Below are 27,023 nucleotides of genomic sequence, written 5' to 3' on the forward strand. Positions count from 1 at the left end.
CAGTCAGGGTCAGTGGGTAGTGATCAGGAATGGGAACCCTGGCTGATTGCCCTCTCCTTGACCAAGAGAATACCTCAACAAATTTCAGGCGCTACTTGGATGGCTAAGGCCGCAATATGGCGGGCAGGAAGTGTGCGCACATTTCCTGCCAGAAATGCCCGGCCTGCCATATTGGGTAAGGACAAAAAAATACATTCCCTTAACCTCACGCCTGAAGCCCCCACTGCAAGGCTGGTTTGCCCTGAGGCTCCGAGGGCCAATATCTGGGGAGCCTTGGACCTCACCACAGAGGCGCAGGGAATGTATCCCGTGCGCCCAAGTGTACGGGCCTATATGTGTCCCTGTCACTGAAGTCCGATCATTCCGCTGCTCTGCGCGTCTCCGAGATGTAGACTTAGGGGTAGAAATTTCCCGGGGGTTCGTCCGATCTCCGGCTGTAACTTCGGTGGAGGATCAGTTGATACCTCAGCTGTTTGCAACATTACACCAGGTTATCGGCGATTCTCCGCTGAAATTACGGCCGGAGATCGGAAGAAGCCCCACAGACATTCCAGGCAGTTATCACTAAGCCACTTGGGAGTTCCTTGTTTGATAATGTATTTTCCTCTCATTCCTAACGTTCGACTACTTTTGTGTCAGTACAAATTTACCATTCTCCAGAAGTAGTAAGATGTCAATTTGCTAAATTTTTGTGCCAAAAAATCCAGGCCTGGAAATTCATCTCGGCGGGTAGCGAAAAACGGGCGGTATCGGGTCGGCCGCTCGTTATACGCAGCGTCTGATGTTCGGCTCCACCGCAGTCAATGGAACTGAGTATCAAGCGCTGCGTGTAACGGGCAAATTCCGCCCGAGACGAATTTCTGCCCCTCAGTGTCTGAAGAACAGTTTACTTACACTTTAATGAAGTCCAACTTAGAGAGAAGAGGAGGCAAAGCTTTTACAAGTATTGATACACAGCACTGTTTCAAGTTTACTCAATATTCAATATTGGTACAGTTATACATTAAATGTTGGTGTTCAGAGAGATGTGGGTGTCCTAGTACAAGAAACACAGAAAGCTAGCATGCAGGTACAGCAAGCAATATGGAAGGCAAATGGCATGTTGGCCTTTATTGCAAGGGGGTTGGAGTATAAGAGTAAGGAAGTCTTGCTACAATTGTACAGGGCCCTGGTGAGACCACACCTGGAGTACTGTGCACAGCTTTGGTCTCCTTATTTAAGGAAGGATATACTTGCCTTAGAGGCGGTGCAACAAAGGTTCACGAGATTGATCCCTAGGATGAGAGGGTTGTCCTATGAGGAGAGATTGAGTAGATTGGGCCTATACTCTCTGGAGTTTAGAAGAATGAGAGGTGATCTCATTGAAACATATAAGATTCTGAGGGGAATTGACAGGGTAGATGCTGAGGTTGTTTCCCCGGCTGGAGTGTCTAGAACCAGGGGGCATAGTCTCAGGATAAGGGGCCGGCATTTTAAGACTGAGATGAGGAGGAATTTCTTCACTCAGAGGGCTGTGAATCTTTGGAATTCTCTGCCCCAGAGGGCTGTGGATGCTCAGTCGTTGAGTATATTCAAGGCTGAGATCGATAGATTTTTGGACTCTAGGGGAATCAAGGGATATGGGGATAGGGCAGAAAAGTGGAGTTGAGGTCGAAGATTAGCCATGATCTTATTGAATGGCGGAGCAGGCTCGAGGGGCCGTATGGCCTACTCCTGCCCCTATTTATTATGTTCTTATACCACATGTCCTGTTCCTGGAGTGACTTTCATGTTGCACTGACACGGACGAGCAGTATAACTTGCACCAATTCAACATTTTTTTGAGTCATGGCGGGACCAGTAAGAGCAGGTGATTATGCTCCAATAGGACCACCGCAATGTGAAACTTTGAAACTTAAGGTCACTGTTAAAGGTGTTCAGCCCAAGCTGATTAAACCCGGACAATGACTCTTGTGACGCCTTTTAAAGCTCATTTGTTAGAAAAAGTTTTGGAACCGTTTTGGAATATGTGCTTTTTATTAACCATTTGACAAAAATTTAATCTTTAAATTGTTATGATCGCAAATCCCCCTAATCTGTTTTGCGACAATTGAAACTGCAGCAAGAGTTAGACACGGTCATTTGAAGGAAAAGGATCCTTTCAGGAGCTGTGGTTAGTTGGAGTTCCACCAGTGAGTGATGCCATCGAATGATGCAGAATAACGTTACGGGATCTTACCAGTTCTTTCGGCCGCATGTTGTACAGAATTCTTTCTGCGTTCTCACTGTCATGTCTGCTTTCCATAATGGAAAGTAAAAGCTTAGAAGCATTGTTCTATTAAAAAAACACACAGACATTTTATTAAAACAAAACCAGATAATGTGAAATGTCCCATTTTATTAAGAGCAACTCGAAACTAAATATTTTTTTGGAACGAGTGATCTGGTGTGAGGTTTCTAACGGTGAGTCAAAGGATGTGCTGTTTTATAACAGGGTTATAACACCCAGTCATTCACAGTGCATTATTGTGCAAATTCGCTGCCTTGTTTCCTACATTACAACAGTGACTACATTTCAAAAGTACTTAATTGGCTGTAAAGTGCTTTGGGACACCGTGAATTCGTGAAAAGGGCTATATAAATGCAAGTTTTTCTTTCTGAGGTGGAGCTCTTCCACATTAAAGCCAAATTGCCATTAAGTAAGCACAGCCTGAGGTCATTTAGAGTGTAATTGCTGTTTTCAGATTAGAATTAGCAGATAAACTTCTGGCTCCAGTCAGAAGAACCCAGGATGAAATACCCAGTTCGCTTTCTCTTCTTTTTTTAAAGATTGTTTTGTATCTGAGATGAAGTGTGCCACTTGGGAGTGCGATGGATGTGTGCTAGATACACACTGCCCATTGGACCACCTGTGGCACTGCTGGTCACTTTGCTCATGGGCAAAAACAAATTGTGTTTCCCTTCTGTAACTGTTTCTCTACTTTTCAGTTCCTAATTCTTTCTGTATCCTTCTCTCTGTCTTTTCTTCTTTTTCGCTTTCTGTAAGCCTCTCACACACTTTTTGGTGACTGTATCTCATTGTTTTTTCCCCTCATATTTTCTCTCACTTTTGTCTGTCTCACAAATTGTTAAGTTGCTTTATTACATTTTTTAAGTTTCTACATTACAGCGGTAACTACACATTAAAATGTACTTCCTAAGCTGTGAGGCACTTTGGGATGTCCTGAGGTCATGAAAAGCACTACACAAGTACAAGTTCTTTCTTTTCAATTTGCAGTACATGAGCATACAGAGCATCAGTTATGTTCGTACAATTTACCTTTGCGTAATACAAAATAACGATCACATCAGTGGGTGGTATTGCTTGCCTTAGACAAAATAATTTTGAACTACCCCCTGCACTTGAACCTTTTTTGCAGCCTTTACTGAGCTTGACTGTCTCACAACCTGTCTGTGTGAAAGGGATCAAAGACTTTCCAACACAATGGGTGTGATGTGTTTATCAATTGCCAAGACAGGCAAATAAATTGCTTACTGTTTATAGTCTTTGGAGAAAACAATTAACATTAGCATATTGTTAGGTGCCATTCTTGTTCTAAATACATTTGCTGTAACAACCCAACATTTAAAGGTAACTCTTTTCCTCCGAGATCTCCGTGGAAAAATGGTGACAAAATTTAAAAGAAGAATTTGCATTTATATAGCTCATTTCACAACCTCAGGATGTCCCAAAGCACTTTACAGCCAATGAAGTACTTTTTGAAGTGCAGTCACTGTTGTAATGTAGGAAATGCAGCAACCAATTTGTGCACAGCAAGATCCCACAAACAGCAATGTGATAATGACCAGATAACCTGTTTTAGTGATGTTGATTGAAGGTTAAATATTGGCCAGGACACCGGGGAGAACTCCCTTGCTCTTCTTCGAAATAGTGTCATGGGATCTTTTCCGTCCACTATTATTCAAACATCATGGCCCAGAAATTCGGGTCGGGGGCTTCCCGCGCCGGCCATTGAGCTGTGGGCCCGTGTGGGATTCCGATCCTGGGTGCAGTTAGTTCGATGCGTCCCCTGGGATCACGTGGGCCATGGGGAGCCAATCGGAGCAGGGAATGCCCATTCATAAGTTTGACAGGAAGAGCTGTCAAAACTTAGAAATACTACGGGCCTCAAAATATCACTAAATCTTCAAATAATTTTTTTTTTAAATCACATTTTTTAAATAAACTATAAATTACATGAAATAACTATTTAAAACAATAATTTAAATTTTTGAAAAATATAATTTTATTTTCTAACGGGGCTAAAAATAAACTTACCTTTCTTTAAAGTATTTAAAAATAATAAACCTGTGGAAAAAATGTTTTAATTTTAATTAATTCATCACTTACCTTGTAAAAAGCAGGCCTTGTGACTGCTTTTTAAATGTGTAACTTCTGGAGACTTAACCTCCCGGGAAAACCTGTAAAAAAAACGTAAGTTCGATGCGCACGTGCAGCCTCTCCTGCGCACGTGTTCGAACTCTGAACCCCTTCGTTCAGGGGAACAGAAGTGCCGGTTTCCCGCACATGCGCAGTGCATGCAGGAAACCGGCACTTCCATTGGGCCTACTGGTGAGTACCCCGTGCGGACTCACCCGTGGAGACCCGAAGTTCTGGGCCAACAAATATTGGAATCTTTAGGAGTATTTACTTCAAACTGGAACACACTAAGCTACGGGCAACAGAAGAGCGTTTTGAGACGTATTTTAACTTAACATCAGTTTATGGATCATGTGCAGACAGATACCAAGCTATTGTTTGTTTTTAACTAAAACCAAGATTTCATGCAACCAAATTGTCCTAATGGAGCAAGTCTTCACCCTCACTGGGCTGACAGAAGCAAAATAACATTTAGAAAAAAAATAACTATTTAGCAAAGGAAATACAATCTTACCTTTAGCTGTAAGACGAGATCAATACGGCACTTCCCCAGGGGGTTAATGTCGTTGAGGATCAGTGCGATAATGATATCAATTCCATTGCATTCATGGGTGGTGATGCAGGTCTGTGCAAGACAGAATGAAACATGGGTAACTTCCATTGTGTCGGGGGTTTAACTTCTGACCCCGAGCAGACACAACCACCACAGAAACTGGCATCGCTTAGCCTGTTGCAAAGAATTCTGTTACCCTACAGTTACACAGAGACTGCGCACACTACAACTTGGCGCAGTTCTGGTCTATGACAACTTGCATAATCCTTTTATACACAAGGGTGGGGGGTGAAAAAGCAATAGTGTAAAACGAGGGGTAGCGAATTGGCAGCCTGTTTTACACTGCGCCCAAATTTATTTTCCTTCAACCTCAATGGGCGGCTGATTCACTTTCCCACCCAAGACCAATTTCACCCGCATGGTACTTTATCTTCCGTTATATTCCAACCATTATATATATCCCTTTAAACCTCATGTTCTGGTATCAGAACAGGTAGATCATTCTAGATTGTTATATGCCAAGTCAGACTCCATTTGTTCTCTTCTACCTTCTGTGTCCCATTCCCAATGCCTCACTCTCCTGTGAAATCGCCTCACTCTGATCTACAATTTTCACAAACGGAAAGTATAAACAATACAAAATTAACAAGTCAAGTGGGTTTGTATGGGCAGCTATTCGCCAGCTTTGGGCAGGTGGATACAAGCTAACTCCTCATCACAAACATATGGTGGGAGGGGAATCTTAGCCCACCCGGCGGGAATAGGTTATGGGGCCTTTTTAATGGATCCTGCAGTCTTGCAGCCCGCTGGCCATCATTTTAACCGCTCACTGCAGTTCAGTGGCTGAGACTCCCGCTGGAAGGTTTATGCAAATCGGGGTCCTCTTCCGCCAATTGGTTTCTAACCGGGGCCTGAGCGGCGACTTCCCCCCCAGAGCGGTGTGGCCGGCAGCTGTCAGGAGGGTGAAGAAGCTGTCCAAGGTAAGAAGGAACCTTACCTCTAGACTTCACTATTCCAACGCTCTCCTGGCCGGCTTCTCATCTTCCACCCTCCATAAACTCAAGCACATCCTAAACTCGGCTGCCCGTGTCCTAACTCGCACCAAGTCCTGTTCACCCATCGCCCCTGTGCTTACTGACTTACATTGGCTCCCGGTCCAGCAATGTCCCGGTTTAAAAATTCTTGTCCTTGCGTTCAAATCCCTCCATGGCCTCACACCTCTCTAACTCTGTAATCTCCCCCAGCCCTTCAACCCTCCGAGATCTCTGCGTTCCTCCAATTCTGGTCTCTTGCACATCCCCGATTTTCTTCGTACCACCATTGGCAGAGCTATGCCTTCAGCTGCCTGGGCCCCAAGTTCAGTAAGCTTCTCCGCCTCTCTATCTTCCTTTAAAACCTACCTCTTTGACCAAGCTTTTGGTCACCTGTCCTAATACATCCTTATGTGGCTCGGTGTTTGATAATCGCTCCTGTGAAGCGCCTTGGGACGTTTTACTACGTTGAAGGCGCTATATAAATGCAAGTTGTTGCTGTTGTGGGGCCAAGAAGAAACGGAGTGCTCCTCCGGGTCCCATAAATAAGTCTTTCTGCCCGGGAAATCCCCCTCGCCACCCCCACCCCCATTTTCCTCCCGAAACCCCCGCCCCACCACTTTCCTGCCTGCCAACGGACTCTGGCCACCTGACTTTCTCTGCTCCCGCCCTCCGACCAGAGCGGAGGGGGAAAAAAAAGGCATAAAAACAAAGTTGTGGTGTCATTTTACTGAGATGTTCCCGCCTGTGGGAAACGACCAGATATCAGCGTGAATAAAAAGCAACACACTGCAAGTCTAAGACTAAAACAGAAGATGGCGGAAACACAGGGCCATTTGGCCAGCAGCTGTGGAGAGGGCAGGCACTCGGTGCAGGGTTCGTACTTTCCCTCAGAACCTCCGGAAACCTCGACTATCTACGCTCTCTCCTGCCCCGAGGTACCAAGGCAACTTTTTCCCATGCTCCCTTCAGAACATTTCTGGATTAATCAGAAAGATTTTTAATAAACGATATCTCGTCAAGATTGTAACGCCAAAGCGGCGCCGGGAATTTGTTCTCGGGGCTTTTCCCGGCGTAGATGTTCCTCTTTCAGCCATGTTTACCAAGTGGGCATTGCACCTTTAAACTCTGATCCAAGTTGTACACGGGTTAGTTACCCTATGGAGGAAAGTGGCGAGTGGGATAACAAGCGCGTGTAGCAATGTGTTAAACCCAACATGGACGTCATCCGATTGGCAGGCACCAAGCCCATGGGTTGTACCTGATTCTCGTGACACGGTCCCTGGCAATATTCAGTCAGTGTTTCCAGAGTTTGGTTGACGAGTGAGACGTTCTTTTTGTTAATGTAGAGACCCAGCAGGCCGAGCCCACCCGTGGTGCTGCCGCAGATACAGTCCATAAACTGAAGCGTTTCACACACCAAGTTGTAATTGGTTTTGTTGTTCTGGTATCGAAGGAAATTCTGGAATAAGAGCAGAAAAGCGGAAATGAAAGCCGATCAAGTGTTTCAAATACAAGGAGCGTTTAGATGCCGCTCACGTTCTCCAATGTTTCAAAAAGGGACATTTCTATCAGCGAGGAGCTGGAGCTTCTGAAAAAATGAAATGTTTCTGTGTTCGGATAGTAGTTCTCTTCAAGAAGCGCTGGTGGAGGCTAAACATTGGGGTTAACTCTTAATTGCCCTCTGCAGTGGCCTAGCAAGCCACTCAGTTGTATCGAACCTGCTACCAGCAGTTCAAGAAGGCGTCCCACCACCACCTTCTCAGGGCACCTAGAATGGGCAACAAATACTGGCATTGCCAGTGATGCTCACATCCCGAGAATAGATGATAAAGAGAAAAGTCTCTCTTTTTAAGGATGGATGAGAAACTTGTGTTTTGGAAAACAGCCTGGACTAAAGTAAGTGTTTTCAAATGTAATTTATTTTTGACATTTCATAACAAGCTCCAGTAGCTCAATAATGTATCTGAAGAGATCTATGGTACAAACTGCACATTAAATTAACAGCTAACTGACACAGTAAATGCAGCTCAGCAGCTTTAAGCTGAGGTCCATCCCACTGTTAAACTAAGAATCACCGCCTGATGCCCCCAAGAACAACCTCGAGATCTCAACGTGCGCACGTCCTTCACGCTTACACGTGAGGAGCCTTGCTCTCCTCAGCAAAGCCAACTCATCGACTCTACTCACAACAGAGCTGGCAGCCAGCAGGCTGAGGAGAACCTTCACCCACGTCCCGCGAACGAATAAATAAATTAAAGTCTCTCGGTTTTAAATTCAAAAGAAAAACAGAACAGTATCGGCAAGAAGAGGTGAGTTTTGCGAAGTGCCGGCTGATTTGATTAACGTGCAGTTATGTAATTAGCCCATGGTATCACCGTGCCCAACCTCAAAGTCATCCAATTCATCACTAGGTTGGCAATCTCACTCAGACAGTCCTCAAGAATGGTCGGTGTGGGGAATGGAAGACTTTGCATTGATAAGCGTGAGGTTGTTCTTTTGGAGGGGGTCACATTGTTGGAGCAGAGAAGAGAGCCCTGTAGCAACTAGCGATCTCAGCCGCAGCACTTCCTGGGACAGAAGAGCCCCGAGAACGGGAATGGCCACAGTTTCTGTAGGCTTCGGCAGAGTAAGTGCCGGGGAGAATTTGGAGGGAGAGGAAGTCTCTAATAGGCCATCTTGCTCCATCAAGAAACACTGAGGCCACTTGCATCTGGCGGGTGTGGAAGGGGTGGCCCATGGGGGATGGGTGGGAGGAAGAGCCAAGGTCTGGGCAGGGAGGCCGCGGTAAGCCCTCAATGCCCCACCTTCCTGCCATTTCCGCTGCTATCCCGCCGGATTTGGGTTGGGATAGTGGAGGAAAACCCAGGGCCTTTTGTTATGTTTCTTTCCCAGCACCGGGAGTGCCCAAGCTTCTTTTCTCTGTGGGACGAGCAGGCGCTAGCATGGGGCCTCGGGTGAGCAGGGGCGCAAATAAAGTTTAAATCCATATTGCCGTTACTTTGCCTCTATTTCAAGTTGCTGATCTTAGCAGATCTTGGTGCTCCGATTTAAGGGTTTATTCGCCAATGATGGAGCAGCACCAAGAACAGCCCTGTCCAAACCTCCAGGCCCACAACATTCAAACAGGACAACCCAGCGAGAGAGAAATTTCAATGCAACGTTAGGAGCAGCAGTCGGCCATTCAGCCCCTCGAGCCTGTTCCTCCATTCAGTTAGATCATGGCCGATCTCTACCTCAATTCCCATTACCCGCCTATCCAACAAATGCAAATACTAGCTATTGCATCCCAGACTTAGTCTTGAGTTTCTCTTTCAAAACACGTCTGGTAAATTGTACAAGTAGTTTTGTTTTTTGCGCTAAGAATTTTTTTTCCAAGATGTGCAGCTTGTCCTTTGAATGCACAAAACCGAGAGAACCTTTGCTGCAGTTGTTTCTGATGACCCTCAGTGTCCAGTGACCTCACCTGAAGCTCTGTGTTGTGGTTCTCACACAGCAGCTGAAGGAACCTGAGGATCGGCTCCATTATAGTAATCACAGGGCTCATAACTTCTTCATCTCCAGGCTTCTCCTCAGGGCCAACGCTGTCATTTCCCACAGGGACGAGATCTGCCTCGGGATCCATCTCCCGTCTGTACATATAATAGGCCTTGCACGTGGCAACGGAAGCATCTGTTAACTGTCCTTTCACTCCCTCCTTGAGGTGAAACGGTGAATCCCGCGCTAAGAGAAATTATAAGACGTTTAATCTTTTAAAACAAGGTGTGCTTTGTGACTGATGAAATTTGCAACTAGAATTTGACAGAACTTATTATTTGCACCACATGGAAGGAGGCGCCCAAATTTTGATCGAGATGGGGCGCTAAGATGTATATCACGAAAGCTCTGGGGCCACAGACAGGGGTCGATCGGGCGAGTGCACTGGTTGGCCGACCGTTCCTGGGGTGAAGGGCTGCCCCCATCCCCCACCAGCGATTTGAGGCCCCCGCACGGTGCAGGCTCTGACCAGTTCTGACCTGAAATAGTGATCGGGGTCCTATTTGTGTCATAGCACCCCGATTTCCATTTGTCAGCTGTGGCTCAGTGGGCAGCACCCTCCCCTCTGAATCAGCAGGTTGTGGGTTCAAGTCCCACTCCAGGGACTTGAGCACAAAAATCTAGGCTGACGCTCCAGTGCGGTGCTGAGGGAGTGCTGCACTGTCGGAGATGTTAAACCGAGGCCCCGTCTGCTCTCTCGGGTGGACGTAAAAGATCCCATGCACTATTTCGAAGAAGAGCAGGGGGGAGTTATCCCCGGTGTCCTGGTCAATATTTATCCCTCAACGAACATAACAAAAACAGATTACAGTATCTGGTCATTATCACATTGCTGTTTGTGGGATCTTGCTGTGCACATTTGGCTGCCGTGTTTCCCACATTACAACAGTGACCACACTTCAAAAACTGCTTCCTTGTCTGTAAAGTACTTTGGGACGTCCGGTGGTCGTGAAAGGCGCTAATAAAATGCAAGTCTTTCTTTCGTGAGCTGCGGGGAGCCAAACAGTCGACCTGGTGCAGCTCACCCAATCGAGGCCTTACGATCGAGCCGGGGAGGCCGCCAGCAAGGCTCATTGCGGGAGGTGGGGGTCCGTCCCAGTGGGCACTGGAGGAGCACTCCTCGTTGGTCCCATCACCCTTGGAGTTGGTCAGAGTGAGCACGGTGCAGGCTGTGACCAGTTCTGACGTGAAATAGTGATCGGGGTCCTATTTGCGTCGTAGCACCCCGACTTCCATATTAAAAGGGGCCTGTCGCCTGAACCAGGCGGCGCTTTGGACACCTGACGCTAGGCCCCTTTCAACCTGGTGCTGACCGCCGGGGTTAACGGGGCAGCGAGGCGGACGACCCCATTCTGAGGACGTAGCCGCCCCAGGCAAAGGCAGTAAGAATCGACGCCATGAAGTTTAAAGCCCCGCTCCCATTAATGTGCATTTATCTCGGGTTACTGATACTAACAGATCTCGGGTCCTGATTTAGGATTCATCCTGCAATGAAGCAACGGGGCCAAGAAAACTGTCGTTTCCAAACCTCTGAAAGCCACACAATTCAAACCAGAACCAATCAGGGAATGAGTAATATAAGCAGAAAAAGAACTGAGGCAGCAGGGCTTTGAGGGCCTGATTAACAAGCTCGCAGCTTGTTGCCTTAGTGGGTATAATCAGAGAGCCACAACCTTATGATCTGTGATTTAATATAATTCTACTGCTGTTGCAGTACCAGATTATATTTATATATTTATGCATGCTTCCCTCTTTTATAACGCGGGTGCTATTAAAATGTGATTGTTGATTTTATTTTCCTTACTTTAAGATAAAAACTATAGCAACATTCCTGAAAAAATGATTCTTTCTTCAATTTGTTTAAGCCTGTTTTTAAGGCTATTTACTACAATTAATGGATAGATTGATTACAGCCAGATACATTAACAAACTCTCTGCACAAATATATTTCAGAATGAGACTATATTTCCAACAAATTTCAATATAAACTCCACGTTTTTGCTTGGTATTTGAACGTCTGTTTATATTTCTACAAATGTTACAGAGACTCTACAGTCACTCAGTCCGGTGAGTTCCCTATATCGGCCAGCGACTTGAGCACATAATCCAGGCTGATTCTCCAGCGCAGTGCTGAGGGAGTGCTGCACTGTCCGAGGTGGCGTCTTTCAGATCAGACATTAAACAGAGGTCCAGTCTGCCCTCTCAGGTGGACGTAAAAGATTCCATGGCACTAATTCGAAGAAGAGCAGGGGAGTCACATTACAACAGTGACTACACTTCAAAAGTACTTAATTGGCTGTAAAGCACTTTGGAACATCCTGAGGTTAAGAAAGGGGCTATAGAAAGGCAAGTTCTTTCTTTCTTATGAAGGTGCCAAGGGAGACTGGGCACTTCCCCATAGGGAGGGAATGAATGTGCCTCCAGGCTGTCCCACACCTCATGGCTTGTTCCCAGAGCTGACTGGGTGGGAGGGCTGGAGGCTGGAGGCAAACCAGCGGCTTCCATCTCAACAAAGTGGTATGTGGTGTGGGAAATCCCAACAAAGGGGGAGAAAGGAAAAGATCTTAGGAGGAATTCTCCAAGGGAACAAAATACGAGTTACAAGATGTATCAGGTGCAACTAAGAAGATTCGAGTTTGATGTGAAAACTAAATGATAATCTTCTACGAAGTCACCAGTTAGGAGTTGTTCATAAAGAATGAAAGACTTGCATTTCTATAGCGCCTTTCATGATCTCACAATGTCCCAAAGCACCTTGCAGTCAATGAAGTACTTTTGAAGTGTAGTCACTGTTGTGATGTGGGAAACGCGACAGCCAATTTGCACACAGCAAGCTCCCACCAACAGCAATGAGAAAATGACCAGATCATCTGTTTTTGGTGATGTTGATTGAGGGATAAATATTGGCCAGGACTCCGGGGAGAACTCCCCTGCTCTTCTTCGAATCGTGCCGTGGGATCTTTTACATTTGCCTGACAGGGCAGATGAGACGGGGCCTCGGTTTAGTGTCTCATCCGAAAGATGGATCATAAAATCGAGACTGATGAGGAAGCTCTTCTTAACTCATCTATCCAAAACTACCCTACAGTTGCCCCTTCACATCATCCAAGTGTTAAACGAGTCCACTAACCAACCCACGAGTAATTTGCCTCTTATTAGTTTCAGCCTGTGCCCCTTGCTTGTTTTCATTCACAGTTACCTCTTCTCCGGTTGACCGGTGCCACATCATAGTCATCATCCTTCTTCTTGCTGCTCAAATCATTTGTGTTGACTGACACTGTCGCCCTGATTTCTTGTTGGGCCACTTTCATGTGGTCGTAGAAGACTTTGAAGAATTTCTCGGACTTCCTCAGCTCGTTCAGTTGGCGGTAAAATGAATACTGAGATTTGAAAACAGACTGATTAATGTGGGGGTGGGCCATTTGGCTTGAAGTTCTGCAAACTTCGACCCGTGACTTACCTGGATCTGGGTGTTCCCGCCTTCTAACAGCGCAATGCCAAGCATGATACTTTCTTCAAATATTCTGGAATTTTTTGTGTTTGTGATGAGGTCGGTGGCCAGTTCCGATGCCCCTTCTCTGTCAAGGTGACACTGAATCTCAAATACAGAGACTCCACACTTGTCTGCATCCGATGAAGAGCTACCTGTGGAAAATACAATCAAATACTTTAGCTGGAGACTTCATTTTGTATTCTCTATTTTAGTACCAGCATATGTACTTCTTCCAACAAGGAAAAGGTCGATTCCTTTCGTCAGAACCAGTTCTGATGAAAGATCATCGACCTGAAACGTTAACTCTGTTCCTCTCTCCACAGATGCTACCTGAGTGTTTCCAGCATTTTTATTTCAGATTTCCAGCATCCGCAATATTTTGCTTTTGTAAAGGTCTATTCCTGTTCATTTAATATGTTGTGGGCTGTATCTTAATTGCTTTTCCTTGCTGTGCTGTAGACAGACAGCAGCTGGGTCTCTTCCCACTCCTCAATGGAAAGGCTTTGACTCGCAAGCCTCCTGGACTCCACTGACTGAATTCACTGACGGGACATGACACCTGCTGGTTTTACCATTAAACTTTCTTCCCACTCCAGCTAACGGTTCAGTGTCAGCCATGGCTCAGTGGGTAGCACTCTCAGCCTCTGAGTCAGGAGGTTGTGGGTTCAAATCCCACTCAAGTGACTTGAGCACATAATCTAAGCTGACACTTCAGCACGGTGGCACGGCCTCACAGCGCCAGGGACACGGGTTCAAATCCGGCCTCAGGTGACTGTCTGTGTGGAGTTTGCACATTCTCCCCGTGTTTGCGTGGGTTTTCTCCGGGTGCTCCGGTTTCTTCCCACAGTCCAAAGATGTGTGGGTTAGATTGATTGGCCATGATATAAAAAAAAAATTGACCCTTAGTGTTGGGGGGGATTAAATACGTGGGGTTACGGGGATAGGGCTTGGGTGGGATGGCTGTCGGTGTAGGGACCGGGTGCTAGGGTTTGGATGATCAGCCATGATCTCGTTGAATGGCGGAGCAGGCTCGAAGGGCCGAATGGCCTACTCCTGCTTCTATGTTTCTATGTTAATAAGGTACTGAGGGAGTGCTGCACTGTCGGAGGTGCCGTCTTTCGGCTAGACCTGGAGTTTGATCCTTCTCAACCCTTCAACCCTGGCTCCGCCACTGATACAAAGTATGTTCCTCTGCCTTGACTGATTCAACAATTGAAATCACGGCATAGTACTGTTACTGGGTACCTGAAATATTACTGAACAGGTAGGAAACCTAAAAAGAAAGAAGCACTTGCATTTCTATAGTATTTTTCACGACCTCAGGATGTCCCAAAGTGCCTTACAACCAATTAAGTATTATAGAAGTGTTGTCACTGTTGCTTTATTAGGCAAATGCAGCAGCCAGTTTGCACACAGCAAGGCTCCACATTTATAATGCAAACTGCCTATGTAAACTTGTCACGCTGTAATTATACCCTCCCACCAATGATGGCACTGCAACATCTCAACAATAGGCAGAACTCCCGTACTCTTCCTTGATTAGTGTTATGGGAGCATTTACATCCACCTGAGAGGGCAGACGGGGCCTCGGTTTAGCACCTCCGACAGTGCAGCACTCCCTCAGTACTGTACTGGGAGTGTCCGCCTGGATTATGTGGTCAAGTCTCCGGTGTGGGACTTGAACCCTTGACCCCCTGACTCCGAGGCGCGTGCTATCACTGATTCAGTTCACAGGAACGCAAGAACATACGTGCAACCTCAGGTCAATTCATTTTTTTTGTTCCATTTGCACGTATCTAAACTTGCTCCATATTATCAATTTCTATTGCTGTTAAACCAGTATAGTTTAATGAACGGCCACGGATTTACCTCCAGGTTGTGCAGACTTGGAGAAACTCCCTGTTGCCAGTGGGGCATTTATGCTGCCGCTGTGTCCATCCCCTTTATAGACACTACGAAGATTCCCAAAGTAACGATTCAGAAGGATCTTCCTCAAAACTGTGCCCTTTAAAAGAACAGATTAAAAAAAATCAGATTAGAAGACGATTTAAGAAAAAAAAAGGACTCTCCCACCTTAAAGTTTAACGTGTGGCACAGAGCACCTTTAGTGCCACAGACTGGGAAAGAAAGTTCCCGCTTCCGACAACTATCTGCTCAAAATGCTGTAATATGAAGAGGTCAGCCTGTTAATGTGAAAACTAACTCTCAGTACTGAGCACTCCGGAACTATCGTAATCAACTCAACTGTTCACAGAGACATGTGGAGTCCATCTTTCACAGGGCTCTCGGCACCTGCTGGGAGATGGGTAATAATCGCAAGCCCATATCTACCACCAGTGTCCTATCTACAGGGCTTCGTTACTCAGCTGCGGACGGAGAGCCACTTCGTTATTCATATTCAAACCCCATTGGTGTGTCTGTCCACAAGAGCCCCACCTTGCCTTGAAAGGTGTGGGGCCGATTGCCTATGTTCTAAACGATTCCCGAGTCACGACACGTACGTGGCTTTTCTTCCTCAGCCGAATACCCATCCTGGCAAGTGGTGAGGTTTAAGGACGTGGCATCGCCTACAATTACAGACTTGTATTCCCTTGAGTATCGATGAGTGAGGGGGCGACCTGATCGAGGTGTTCAAAATGATAAATGACTTAGAAAATATTCAGCTACTGCCATATGTTAAATAGGTAGGGTGGAGAGAGAGAAACTACTTCATCTGGTGGGGGAATCCAGAACAAGGAGGCATAGCCTTAAAATTAGAGCTAGGCCGTTCAGGAAGCACTTTTCCACACAAATGGTAGTGGAAATCTGGAACTCTCTCCACCAAAAGGCAATGGATGCGGCGGGGTCAGTTCGAGCTTTCAAGACTGAGATTGACAGATTTTTGTTGGGTAAGGGTATCAAGGGATCTGGAGCAAAAGCGGGAAAATGGGGTTGAGGGACAGACTGGCTGTGGTCTAACTGAATGGCGGAGCAGGTTCAAGGGGCTGAATGGCCTCCTCCTGTCCCTATGTCAGGTTATCAGCCAGCAGAGCACGCTGCTGGGACAGAGTCTGCTGGGACAGAGTCTGCTGGGACAGCTGGATGCCCTGTGCTAACAGGCCCACGGCTCTCGCCCAATATTGTGACGTCCCTATTGGGCAGCAGGTGAAATTCATGAAGTAAATTCGACGCGTGAGCAACCAGGTTTGGTGAGGCCGGTTCCTCGATTTCCCAGTGGAAAACTTTAATGAGGCGCCTCAATCGTCTTCCGACTGCAGTGATGGGAAGATCTGAGGGGTCAGCAAGTGCTTTTTGTGAGCACTGCAATTTAGCATGGAGTGCGTGTGCCTGCAAATCAACCCGCCAGCTGTATCTCACTGCCCTGCGGGCCAACATAAGTGTCCAATTCAGGCTGTTTATACAGTCAGTATTCTGTAATCCTGTTTGCCACAACAAACAAGCCAATACAGACCATTGAAAGATTTTAATTAACATATGGCAGTAGCTGAGTATTTTCTAAGTTATTTACTATATATAATTATCAATATTAGAACTGTGCCAACACACTTTGATTTCGTGAATGTGTCAAATAGTTGTTCTGAAGCTGCCCCAAGATTTGGTCAACCTTTGAACTCCAGGGGGTGCTCTGCTCATCACCATCATCAAGTACTATCCCATCAGACCTATCTACATAACAACAGAAAATGCTGGAAAAACTCAGCAGGCCAGGCAACATCTGTGGAGAGAGAAATAGAGTCAACATTTCAGGTCGAAACCCTTCGTCAGAGGACTGACCTTCCAGGTGAAACAGCGATTTACTTGTACTTCTTGCAATCTAGTATACTGTATTCGTTGCTCACGATGCGGTCTCCTCTACATTGGGGAGACCAAACGCAGATTGGGTGACTGCTTTGCGGAACACCTCCATTCAGTCCGTAAGGGTGACCCCGAGCTTCCGGTCGCCTGTCATTTTAATTCACCACCCCATTCCCACTCCGACCTCACCGTCCTCGGGCTCTTGCATTGTTCCACGGAAACCCAGCGTAAGCTCGAGGAACAGCACCTCATCTTCCGATTGGGCACTTTACAGCCTTCCGGACTCAATATCGAGTTCAACAATTTCAGATCATAACCTCGGCCCCTATTACATTTTTACATATATTTTTATCCACACCTTTGTTTTGTGCCCTTCCCCCTTTTTTTCTCTCCCACATGGCAGCTGTCTCCCATCCTGCCAGTGCATTTCACACCTAATCTAGAGCCATCTTTTGTCTCTTTACTAATCCTATCACCATCTCGTCTGGTTTTGAATACCTCTTAATGTCTCTTCACTTCCCTTTTGTTCTCTCCCAGCCCCCAAACTGGCCTTTTAATCTGTTTCATTTCCTGTGTTTGTTCAGTCTTGACGAAGGGTTTCGACCTGAAACGTTGACTCTATTTCTCTCTCCACGGATGTTGCCTGGCCTGCTGGGTTTTTCCAGCATTTTCTGTTGTTATTTTGGATTTCCAGCATCCGCAGTATTTTGCTATCAGACCTATGCTATCTACATCTTATTTTCACACTTAATCAAAAGTGCGGCCTCCTTTGCATAGCCTCCATTACATTGCACAGTTTCAGTACATCAATGGGCTGTTCAACACTTGAAGTCTATTGAGTCCTCAATGGAGAAGATTTGGCATTCCAATGATTGAGGCCTCCTAAGCATCCATCTTACACTCTGGATGGCAAAGTGAAATGACACAGACTCAAGCGCCTTCACCTGGGCAACAGCCAAAGTGCTTCCAGTCGAGCTAAGTCTCATATAACACTGTGCTTGCAATAACATGCGCTCATGTGGAACTCTCCCTGTGAATTGGCAAGACAAAGTGAATCTGATATTTACTTGAACACTTCAAATATACTGGATAGATGATGCTGTATCTGATTGGGAAGCATGTGGATTTTGGACATTGTGCTGACTACATTAAACAAATCCACAAACAGGTTACCAAGAAGTGGTATGATAGATTCGGAATGCATATAATGGCTTGGAAATTGCGGTCGGAGGCTTGCCGCCCGTGTACACCTACGAACCGCTAGAAAACTCCGTACTTACCTGATGGCTCCAGAGCTTCGGACTCCTGCGGTCCTGGGCCTGCGGGCGTACGCCTGGGTAAAGGCCCACGGATCCCAGGAGCACAGGTGGTTCACGAGCGTCCCTGGGATCACGTGGGCCAGGCCAACCAATGACAAAGGGGGATTCCCATTACGCTTATTGGGATTCCATTTACGTACAGAATCCCCATAAGCATAATAGAAATCACCTAAAAAATACAATTTCACAACACTGAAATAAAAATAAATGATCACAGGTTCAAAATTAATTAAAATACCATTGAATTAAACATTTAAAGTAAAAATTTAATTTTTTGAAAAATAACTGTAAACATTTTTAACCAGGATAAAATTGGCCTAAACTCATTTTAAATGTAAGTGAATGTTTAAATCATTAAAAAAAAAATGATTTTAACATTTATTTATACCCTTACGCTGGTAAAAGAAGGCCTTACACCTGCTTTTATCAGGGGGTAAGGGTTTGGTGGGTATTCGCTGGGCAAATAGCCCAGCGAAAGTCAACTTCCAGTGGAAGGGTACGATCGGTCGAAGAGAACCTCGACAGATCGCAAGTTCTGGGTTTTCGTCCGTTCGCAGCGCCTGCGGAAACCCGGAACTTGCGGGGCCCTTACGATGGCGTACGCCGTCATAGGCCCCGTAAAATCCGGGCCAATACTTTTACAACGATTTGTTTCTTTAACGTGCAACAGACCAACAGCGCACGATACTGTAAAAACTCTCATTCTACGCGCCCACCGCCAATGCTCCCGCTAAGCTGCGTGGCCGCACAGTCTCGCACAAGGTCCCGCGCAGGCTGCTCACTGGCTTTTACATTCTAGGTACCGCTCAGGCCCAAACATTTCAATGGCCCGTGCGCTGGGGACGGCCGGCCGCGCGGGAGGCAGTGTGGCTTACGGGGGACATTGTCGACCGCCACTCATTAGCCTCTTTACCTACCAGCAGTACTTTACTAATAATTATTTTGTGCACAGGAAATGAAATCCACTGTGTTTTTAAGCTTCTTTACAGTCCACTTGTTCGGTCGGGAGAGCGAGAGGCTCCGCTCGGCGAAGCAGGGAGCCCTGCAGATGGAGAAGAATGTTGGCCAGAGTCTGCTGGATCTGCATAAACTCTCCACTGGGAGCGCCAACCCTCAACTGTGTGAATTCCTGGAGACCCACTATCTGGATGAGCAAGTGGAGATGACCAAGGAGCTTGGCGATCACATCATTAACTTGAAGAGACTGGGACCCCTGTCTTGTAGGCATGAGGGTGTGTGGCTTTGTACAAAGAGCCGAGATTTGAGCTCTGTAAATGTCATTTACTGTAAAAATGTTCAAATTTTAAATAAAGTTTTTTTTTAAATAACCAACTGAATTAGTTCCAGTCTAATGCTAGTTAGTACGATGTTCCATACTCAATGAAGAAAATGAGATACTTCTTGTTTTACTGAATACATCTCCGGGTAAGTGTGGATTATTACACCAATTGATATTAATTATTTTATGATGATTCATCCATCAGAATGGACTGTATTAAACAATTCCAGTAGAGTGTGTCTACTGAAAGACCTACAGGGTAAAGAAAACCTCAACATGGAATAAGATCACACATTCCACAGGACATATGGGTAGAAGTTTGCCTCGGGCAGTATCACATCGGCTGCCTGTGATACTCCCCGTTGGATATTCAGTTCCAGCGAAGCCAAGACGACTTCCTACCCCATAGTTTAAGGCCCTCCTCTCACTTATCACTGACGTTCTGACGAAAGGTCTTTGACCTGAAACGTTAACTCTGTTTCTCTCTCCACGGATGTTGCCCTGGCCTGCTGAGTTTTTCCAGTGTTTTCTGTTGTTATTTCAGATTTCCAGCATCCGCAGTATTTTGCTATTGTAACCTAATCCGAGAGTTTGACAGTCATTTATGAGCCACTTGATCCTTACTCTTGCAGTGCCGGCTGAACCCAGAACAACAGATACGCAGAAGCGAAAGCTTTCTAACTCGCCTCCAGATAGCTATTGTTCTATGTAGAAAAATGCAATGTCCTTCAAGATATTTTCTCTCATGCACTCCCACATCTAAATAGATATGTTTGCTTCTTACTATGGAGAATAGGCAGGGAACTGGAAATACGAGCAGTCGAAAGTGAGAAGTCAGTTCATTTATGCAGTACATGGAACGTCACACTCTAATCCAATTGAAGTTCCTGAGCTACATTATCGAGCTATTGATGGTACAAATGTCTAACATGGTTGTTTCCCATCTCAACTGTTAATTCCAGGAGAGGTGAGGATCCCTTTACTGGAGTCCCTTTTGGAATCAGTTACATATCCTGTGTCTCGCTACAATTTGCTTCTGCATTATTACCGTTATAACTTGTAAACATGATCAGTTTTCTTTGTTGAAAGGTTCTAGTAGTGTAATTCCATATTCGAATTCTGAAAATACTTTGCCCTCGTCATGCAACATGGCAATACAGATGAGATCAGGGTTTTTTTTCCTGAATGCCAGTATCTCACAGTGCACGAAGGTGTGACTGCAGCAATATTCTTGGTTGCATTAAAAATATGAATACTGAAACTATCTCGAATTCATTTCGCTAACAGCTTGGCTTCTTCCCTTAAACTCATGCACACTTCTTAATCTTTAAGAAGTGTGCCGTAAACATTTGGCTCGCAAGAGACTTGAAATCGTTTCTCAAGATTCAGATTTAATATACATCAGTTAATGGTGGCTGTTTTACCAATGATAATGTTCACATAACTTCAAGCATTACTTCTCCAATATATCGGCTCCTGGTTTTATTCTCTACATCAAGTGCTTTTCTAACATGGGTTCACTGCTTCTCTAATTTCAAGTGCTTCAGTGCTACTGCCTATCTATGTACAGGAAACTCTTTATTATCCGGCACCGACGGGACCGGCGTGGTGCCGGTTTATCAAAAAGTCCGGATTACAGAGAGGTATAGTAAAAGGTACGAGATCTCCTTACACAGCAACAAATCCAGGCTTCCCTGTTGCTTAGCAACAGGTGCAGGAACCACGGATACAGAGCCACAGATCCAGGAACGGCCACTAATATGAAGTAAAACTTACCTGAACCTACTCCTGAATTTTGACGGTTAACAGAGATTTCCGGTTATTTAGGTGCCGGTAAATCGAGAGTTTCCTGTACATCATTAAATATCTTGCATAGGATGCACAATTCCTGTGGCCCAACACGAAATCAGCGCGACAGTGTCGATCAACACAAATGATCTGAGCAGTAAGAAGAAGGATGATGACTATGATGTTGTGGCACCGGTCAACTGGAGAAGAGGTAACTGTGAATGAAAACAACCAAGGGGCACAGGTTGAAACTCATCCTCATTTTCAAATCCCTCCATGGTCTATCTCTGTAACCTCCTCCAGCCTTACAACCCTCTTGAGATCTCTGCGCTCCTCCAATTCTGGCCTCTTGCGCACCCCTGATTTTCACTGCTCCACAATTGGCGGCCTTCAGCTGCCCTAAGCTTTGGGATTCCCTTCCTAAACCTCGCCGCCTCTCCACCTCACTCTCCTCCATTAAGACGCTCCTTAAAACCTACCTCTTTGACCAAGGTTCTGGTCAACTGTCCTAATATCTACTTATGTGGCTCAGTGTCAAATTTTGTTTGATTACACACCTCTGAAACACCTTGGGGTGTTTCACAATGTTAAATGCACCATATAAATACAAGTTGTTGTTGTTATAGAGGCAAATTACTAAATTTAGGAGGTTCTTTATATATTGTGGTCAACACTTGGCTTGTGAGTTGGTTAGTGTTGTGTATGTACCTTTAAGAGAATAACTGGTCTCAGACTGCAGTACCGGCAATGACCACCCCTGTATAAAAGGCGCTAGTGAGCCTCTGTTGTTTTCAGTTTCACTATTGACTTCCATCAGTAAAGACGTGTTTTGTTCAACTCCTGCTGTCCGTGTCTCAATCATTCACGGACGTAATACTGGCGACGAGCAGATACGAACCTACCTACAGTCTGCACCACCTCCTGGGATCCATTACTACAGCGAAGTGAGCAGAGGTCGAGGCCGGAAAGAAAAGAAAGTAAGAGGCAGCAGAAACGGGCGTCGACCGTGGGCATCCGCCCTGTGTTGCGGAGTTGAAGATTGCTGGAGAAGCTGTCGGAAGCGGGGCCTGGTTCCTGTCGACGGTGCTTCAGCTAATCGGGCTGGTGGCAAGTAGTGCACTGATCCTTCCTGGGCTGCGGCGGTCGCGAACTCGAGCGGGTGGTTTGCAACGGGGCCGAGCAGCGTTGTCGGGAAGAAGAGAGAGGGTGGAGCACACAGGGCACGGCCGGTGCTACGAAGCCGGGCTGCGTATAGACCCGCGAAGAGGGAGGCAAGAGTCCCACAGGGTTGTTCCGCGACGGGAAGATAATTTAAAAAAAAGAAATATTAAACGCGCAAGAAACCGCGAGGAGCTGCAGGTTGCAACGGGAACCGCGGAAAGCAGCGCTAACAACAGCGGGGAAGAAGGCAAAGCGCGGGAGGCGCCATCTTAATCAGCGGGGAAGAAGGCAAAGCGCGGGAGGCGCCATTTTGTTAAATTGGGGAAGAAGGCAAAGCGCGGGAGGCGCCATTTTAGATTTGCAAGATGCCGAAGACTGGCTGTATCACTGCTTTTGATAATACAATAGAGGGCTGGACCACGTATGTGGAAAGAGTCGAGGTATATTTCGAGGCAAACGAAATTGCGGAGGAGAAAAAGGCATCGATATTGCTAAACTTAATGGGCGCTAGAACGTACGGCCTATTGCGGGATCTGATTACTCCAGCCAAACCAAAGGCGAAGAGTTTTAACGAAATTGTTGCTGTCCTACAGGAACACTTAAACCCTGCACCGCTGTTGATAGCAAAAAGATTTAAATTCCACAGGAGAACTCAGCATAAAGATGAGAGCAATGCTGAGTACCTTACGGAACTATGCAAGCTATCAAAGCACTGCCAGTTCGGAGCAGGACTGGCAGATACCCTACGGGACAAATTTGTCTGTGGACTCCTGAGTGAAGGAACACAGAAGAAGTTACTCTCAGAGAAAGAGCTGACGCTAGATAAGGCTTTTAGCGTGGCAGTATCGTATGAAGCAGCAGCCAGGGGAGCTGCAGAAATTCAACAAAAACCACAGGAATACGGCACCCACGAAATGACACGGGGATTTGCAAAATATTATCGCTGCGGCAGAACTAACCATGACCAGAAGGACTGCTGGTCCAAAGACAAAATATGCAGGCAATGCGGGAAGATGGGACACATTGCACGAGTTTGCAGGTCTGGGAAGAAGACCAGCGACAACAAAAAGGCTACTAAGGAACCGTACAAGAAAGTACAAAAGATGATGGACAGTAGTTCCGAAGACCAGATGAGCGATAGTGAATCCGGGAACAGGAGACTAAGCTGTCTCAAACTTCACAATGTAATCGCAAAAGAGGATCACCGAACCATTTGGGTCACCCTCACGATAGCAGGGTCCCAAGTTAAAATGGAATTGGATACAGGATCAGCGCTAACTGTCATGAATCGACGAGACTACGAGCGGCTATTTTCACACATACCCTTGAGAGAGACATCCATCGTCTTGACGACATATACGGGGCAAAAAGTATACCCCAGAGGAAAAATAAGGGTGCCTGTCGAATACAACGGCAAGAAAATACGGAAATTGTATCTCTACATACTGCCAAATGGTGGACCACCGTTATTGGGACGGGAATGGATCAGGAAGATAAACTTAGATTGGCACTCCATTCATGCAATGACGGTGGACGGTAAAAAAGATGAAGACGTCACTCCTGGACGATTGTCAACAATCTTAGCTAACGCCAAAGAGGTATTTCAACAAGAACTGGGCACGCTTAAAGGTGTAACTGCCTCGATAAAAATAGAAGAGAATGCAGTTCCCAAGTTTTTCAAAGCAAGACCGGTACCATATGCAATTCGCCCAGCCGTCGAGGCAGAGCTGGAGAATCTGGAGAAGGCAGGCGTGTTGTCTAAGGTCGACTGGAGCGAGTGGGCGACACCCATCGTTCCTGTCATGAAGAAAACGTTAAGCAATAAGTCCAGGGAGCCAAGGAAGATTCGCATCTGTGGGGATTTCAAGGTGACGGTGAACCCAGTCCTTCACACAGTACAATATCCTCTTCCAAGGATAGAAGACATCTTCGCCTCACTGTCTGGAGGGAAGCGTTTTACAAAAATTGACCTAGCACAAGCATATTTGCAGATGGAGGTTGAAGAGTCCTCTAGGAAGTATCTCACGATAAACACTCACAAAGGTCTTTACCAGTATCATCGATTGGTATTCGGAGTAGCATCGGCTCCGGCGATATGGCAAAGAGCGATGGAACAAGTCCTGCAAGGGATTCCGGGGACTCAGTGTTGCTTGGACGACATCCTTGTGACAGGTGAAGATGACAGTGAACACCTTAACAACCTAGAACAGGTGCTCACTAGACTACGGGAACGTGGGCTGCGAGCCAACCGCCCCAAGTGCAAATTTTAAAAGAAACAGATATCGTATTGTGGCCACGTGATTGATGAAGAGGGGTTACATAAGTCCCCTGACAAAATTGAAGCGGTTGTTAAGGCCCCAGCGCCTGAAAATGTGTCGCAACTGAGGTAATTCCTCGGATTGGTGAATTACTACCATAAGTTTTTGCCGAATTTGTCGACAATTCTGCACCCACTGAACGCCCTGCTACGAACGGGGGTAGCATGGAAATGGAGCGATGATTGTAAGCGTGCCTTTCAGAAGAGTAAGGACTTAATCACTTCAAGGGAAGTATTGGCTCACTACAACCCAGCACTGCCGATCAGACTGGCATGTGATGCGTCTCCCTACGGCATTGGGGCGGTACTGTCACATAAATTCCTTGATGGTTTAGAGAGGCAGATAGCTTTTGCGTCACGCTCGTTAACTTCTGCCGAGCGTAACTACGCCCAGATTGACAGAGAGGCCCTCAGCCTAGTGTGGGGGGTGAAGAAGTTCAATCACTACCTGCACGGTCAAAAATTTATTCTACTAACCGATCATCAACCTCTTGTCTCCATTTTCAACCCTCAGAAGGGCGTACCGATAATGACAGCACAACGGCTGCAGAGATGGTCCCTTTTCCTAGGGGCACACCAATATGACATCGAGTACAAAGGAACTAAACAGCATGGAAATGCTGATGGATTGTCATGCCTACCGTTGCCGACGGTGGAAGAAGAAGACCTTGCAGTGGATCCAATGGAGTTATTCCACTCGACCATGGTCGAATGTCTCCCTGTGACGAATGCAAACATAGAAAAGGAAACACGGAATGACCCGACACTATCACGGGTCTATGATTTAACGGTGAAGGGATGGCCAGCACATGGCAAACCACTGCTGCCAGCATTCTCGCCGAGAAGAGAACAGCTGTCAGTGTGCAGAGGAACCTTGATGTGTGGATCCAGAGTAGTAATTCCACCTAAGTTGACGGATAGAGTGCTCAATGAGCTTCATGAGGGTCATCTGGGTGGGGTAAAAATGAAGAACTTAGCCAGAGCGTTTGTGTGGTGGCCGGGAATTGATAGAGAAATTGAAGAGATGACCAAGAGCTGTGCAGGATGCCAGAAGGTCCAAAACGCCCCACCACAAGCTCCTCTGCATCCATGGGAGTGGCCCTCATCTCCATGGCAAAGGGTGCACATTGATTTTGCTGGTCCCTTCATGGACTCGATGTTTTTAATTGCGGTGGATGCACATTCAAAGTGGCCAGAAGTAATAAAAATGTCCTCAACCACCACGGAAAAAACTATCACAGTTTTACGAACCATATTCGCCAGGAATGGGCTGCCTGAACAGATTTGCTCTGACAATGGACCACAGTTTGTGTCTGAAGGGTTCCGGAGGTTCTTAAAGAACAATGGTGTTAAGCATTACACATCTGCCCCATATCATCCAGCCACTAATGGATTGGCCGAGAGGTTTGTCCAAACATTCAAGAAGGCTATCAAGGCAATGTGTAATGAAGATATACCCCTACAACACAAGGTGGACAACTTCTTGTTTGCCTACCGGAATGCGACACATGCGGTTACCAACCAAACTCCAGCCATGATGTTCTTCAATCGAAGACTACGATGCCGCTTGGATTTGGTTAAGCCAAACGTCAGAAGAGATGTGGAGAACAGGCAGTTTCAGAATATGAATGAAAGGCCGACCAGGAGTTTTAAGATAGGTCAACCAGTTTTGGCCCGGGACTACCGCACAGAGAAATGGCAGCCAGGAACGATTTGTACACGACAAGGACCTCTCATGTATACCGTGGACGTTGGGGAGAGCATTGTAAGACGCCATGCTGACCAGATTCTAGAGTCACTGGAAAATGTCAACTCCACACCACGATCTGATACACCTGGTAATGAAATCGACGTTGCAATTGCAGCTACCGCAGAACCGGTAATATTGGAAGCAGATGAACCAAACGACGACATTGATCCCGACTCAACATTGCCAGAAGAACCTGATACCCCAAAGAGGCGTTATCCAGACAGAATCAGGAAGCCTCCTCAAAGACTGAACTTATAATTGCTTAAACTTAACCAATGTATCTAGCAACAGTAATTGTGATTGTAATTAGTTATCATTTAGTTGTTAAATGAATGTTATGTACTGTTCATCTAAAAGGGGAGGAATTGTTGTGTATGTACCTTTAAGAGAATAACTGGTCTCAGACTGCAGTACCGGCAGTGACCACCCCTGTATAAAAGGTGCTAGTGAGCCTCTGTTGTTTTCAGTTTCACTATTGACTTCCATCAGTAAAGACGTGTTTTGTTCAACTCCTGCTGTCCGTGTCTCAATCATTCACGGACATAATAGTTAGTGGACTCGTTTAACACTTCAATGGTGTGAAGGGGCAACTGTAGGGTAG

The 27,023-nt window shown here is 46.1% G+C and overlaps 1 protein-coding gene across 1 annotated transcript in view; it reads right to left on the reverse strand.

The window, feature by feature from the left end:
- The window catches only part of itpr2 (inositol 1,4,5-trisphosphate receptor, type 2), a 290,627-nt gene that overhangs the window by 65,781 nt on the left and 197,823 nt on the right, over positions 1–27,023 (reverse strand). The window contains exons 38-44 of the mRNA XM_086009952.1: positions 14,883–15,018; positions 12,981–13,165; positions 12,720–12,900; positions 9,450–9,706; positions 7,245–7,445; positions 4,914–5,024; positions 2,219–2,314 (exon numbers count right to left, since the gene is read on the reverse strand). Coding sequence (XP_085866078.1) covers positions 2,219–2,314; positions 4,914–5,024; positions 7,245–7,445; positions 9,450–9,706; positions 12,720–12,900; positions 12,981–13,165; positions 14,883–15,018 — 1,167 coding nt within the window. The remainder of the gene's footprint in view (positions 1–2,218; positions 2,315–4,913; positions 5,025–7,244; positions 7,446–9,449; positions 9,707–12,719; positions 12,901–12,980; positions 13,166–14,882; positions 15,019–27,023) is intronic.

Source organism: Somniosus microcephalus, chromosome 17 (genome assembly GCF_052327205.1).
Source record: "Somniosus microcephalus isolate GS21.2 chromosome 17, FLI_Smic_1.0, whole genome shotgun sequence".
NCBI classification, from domain to species: domain Eukaryota; kingdom Metazoa; phylum Chordata; class Chondrichthyes; order Squaliformes; family Somniosidae; genus Somniosus; species Somniosus microcephalus.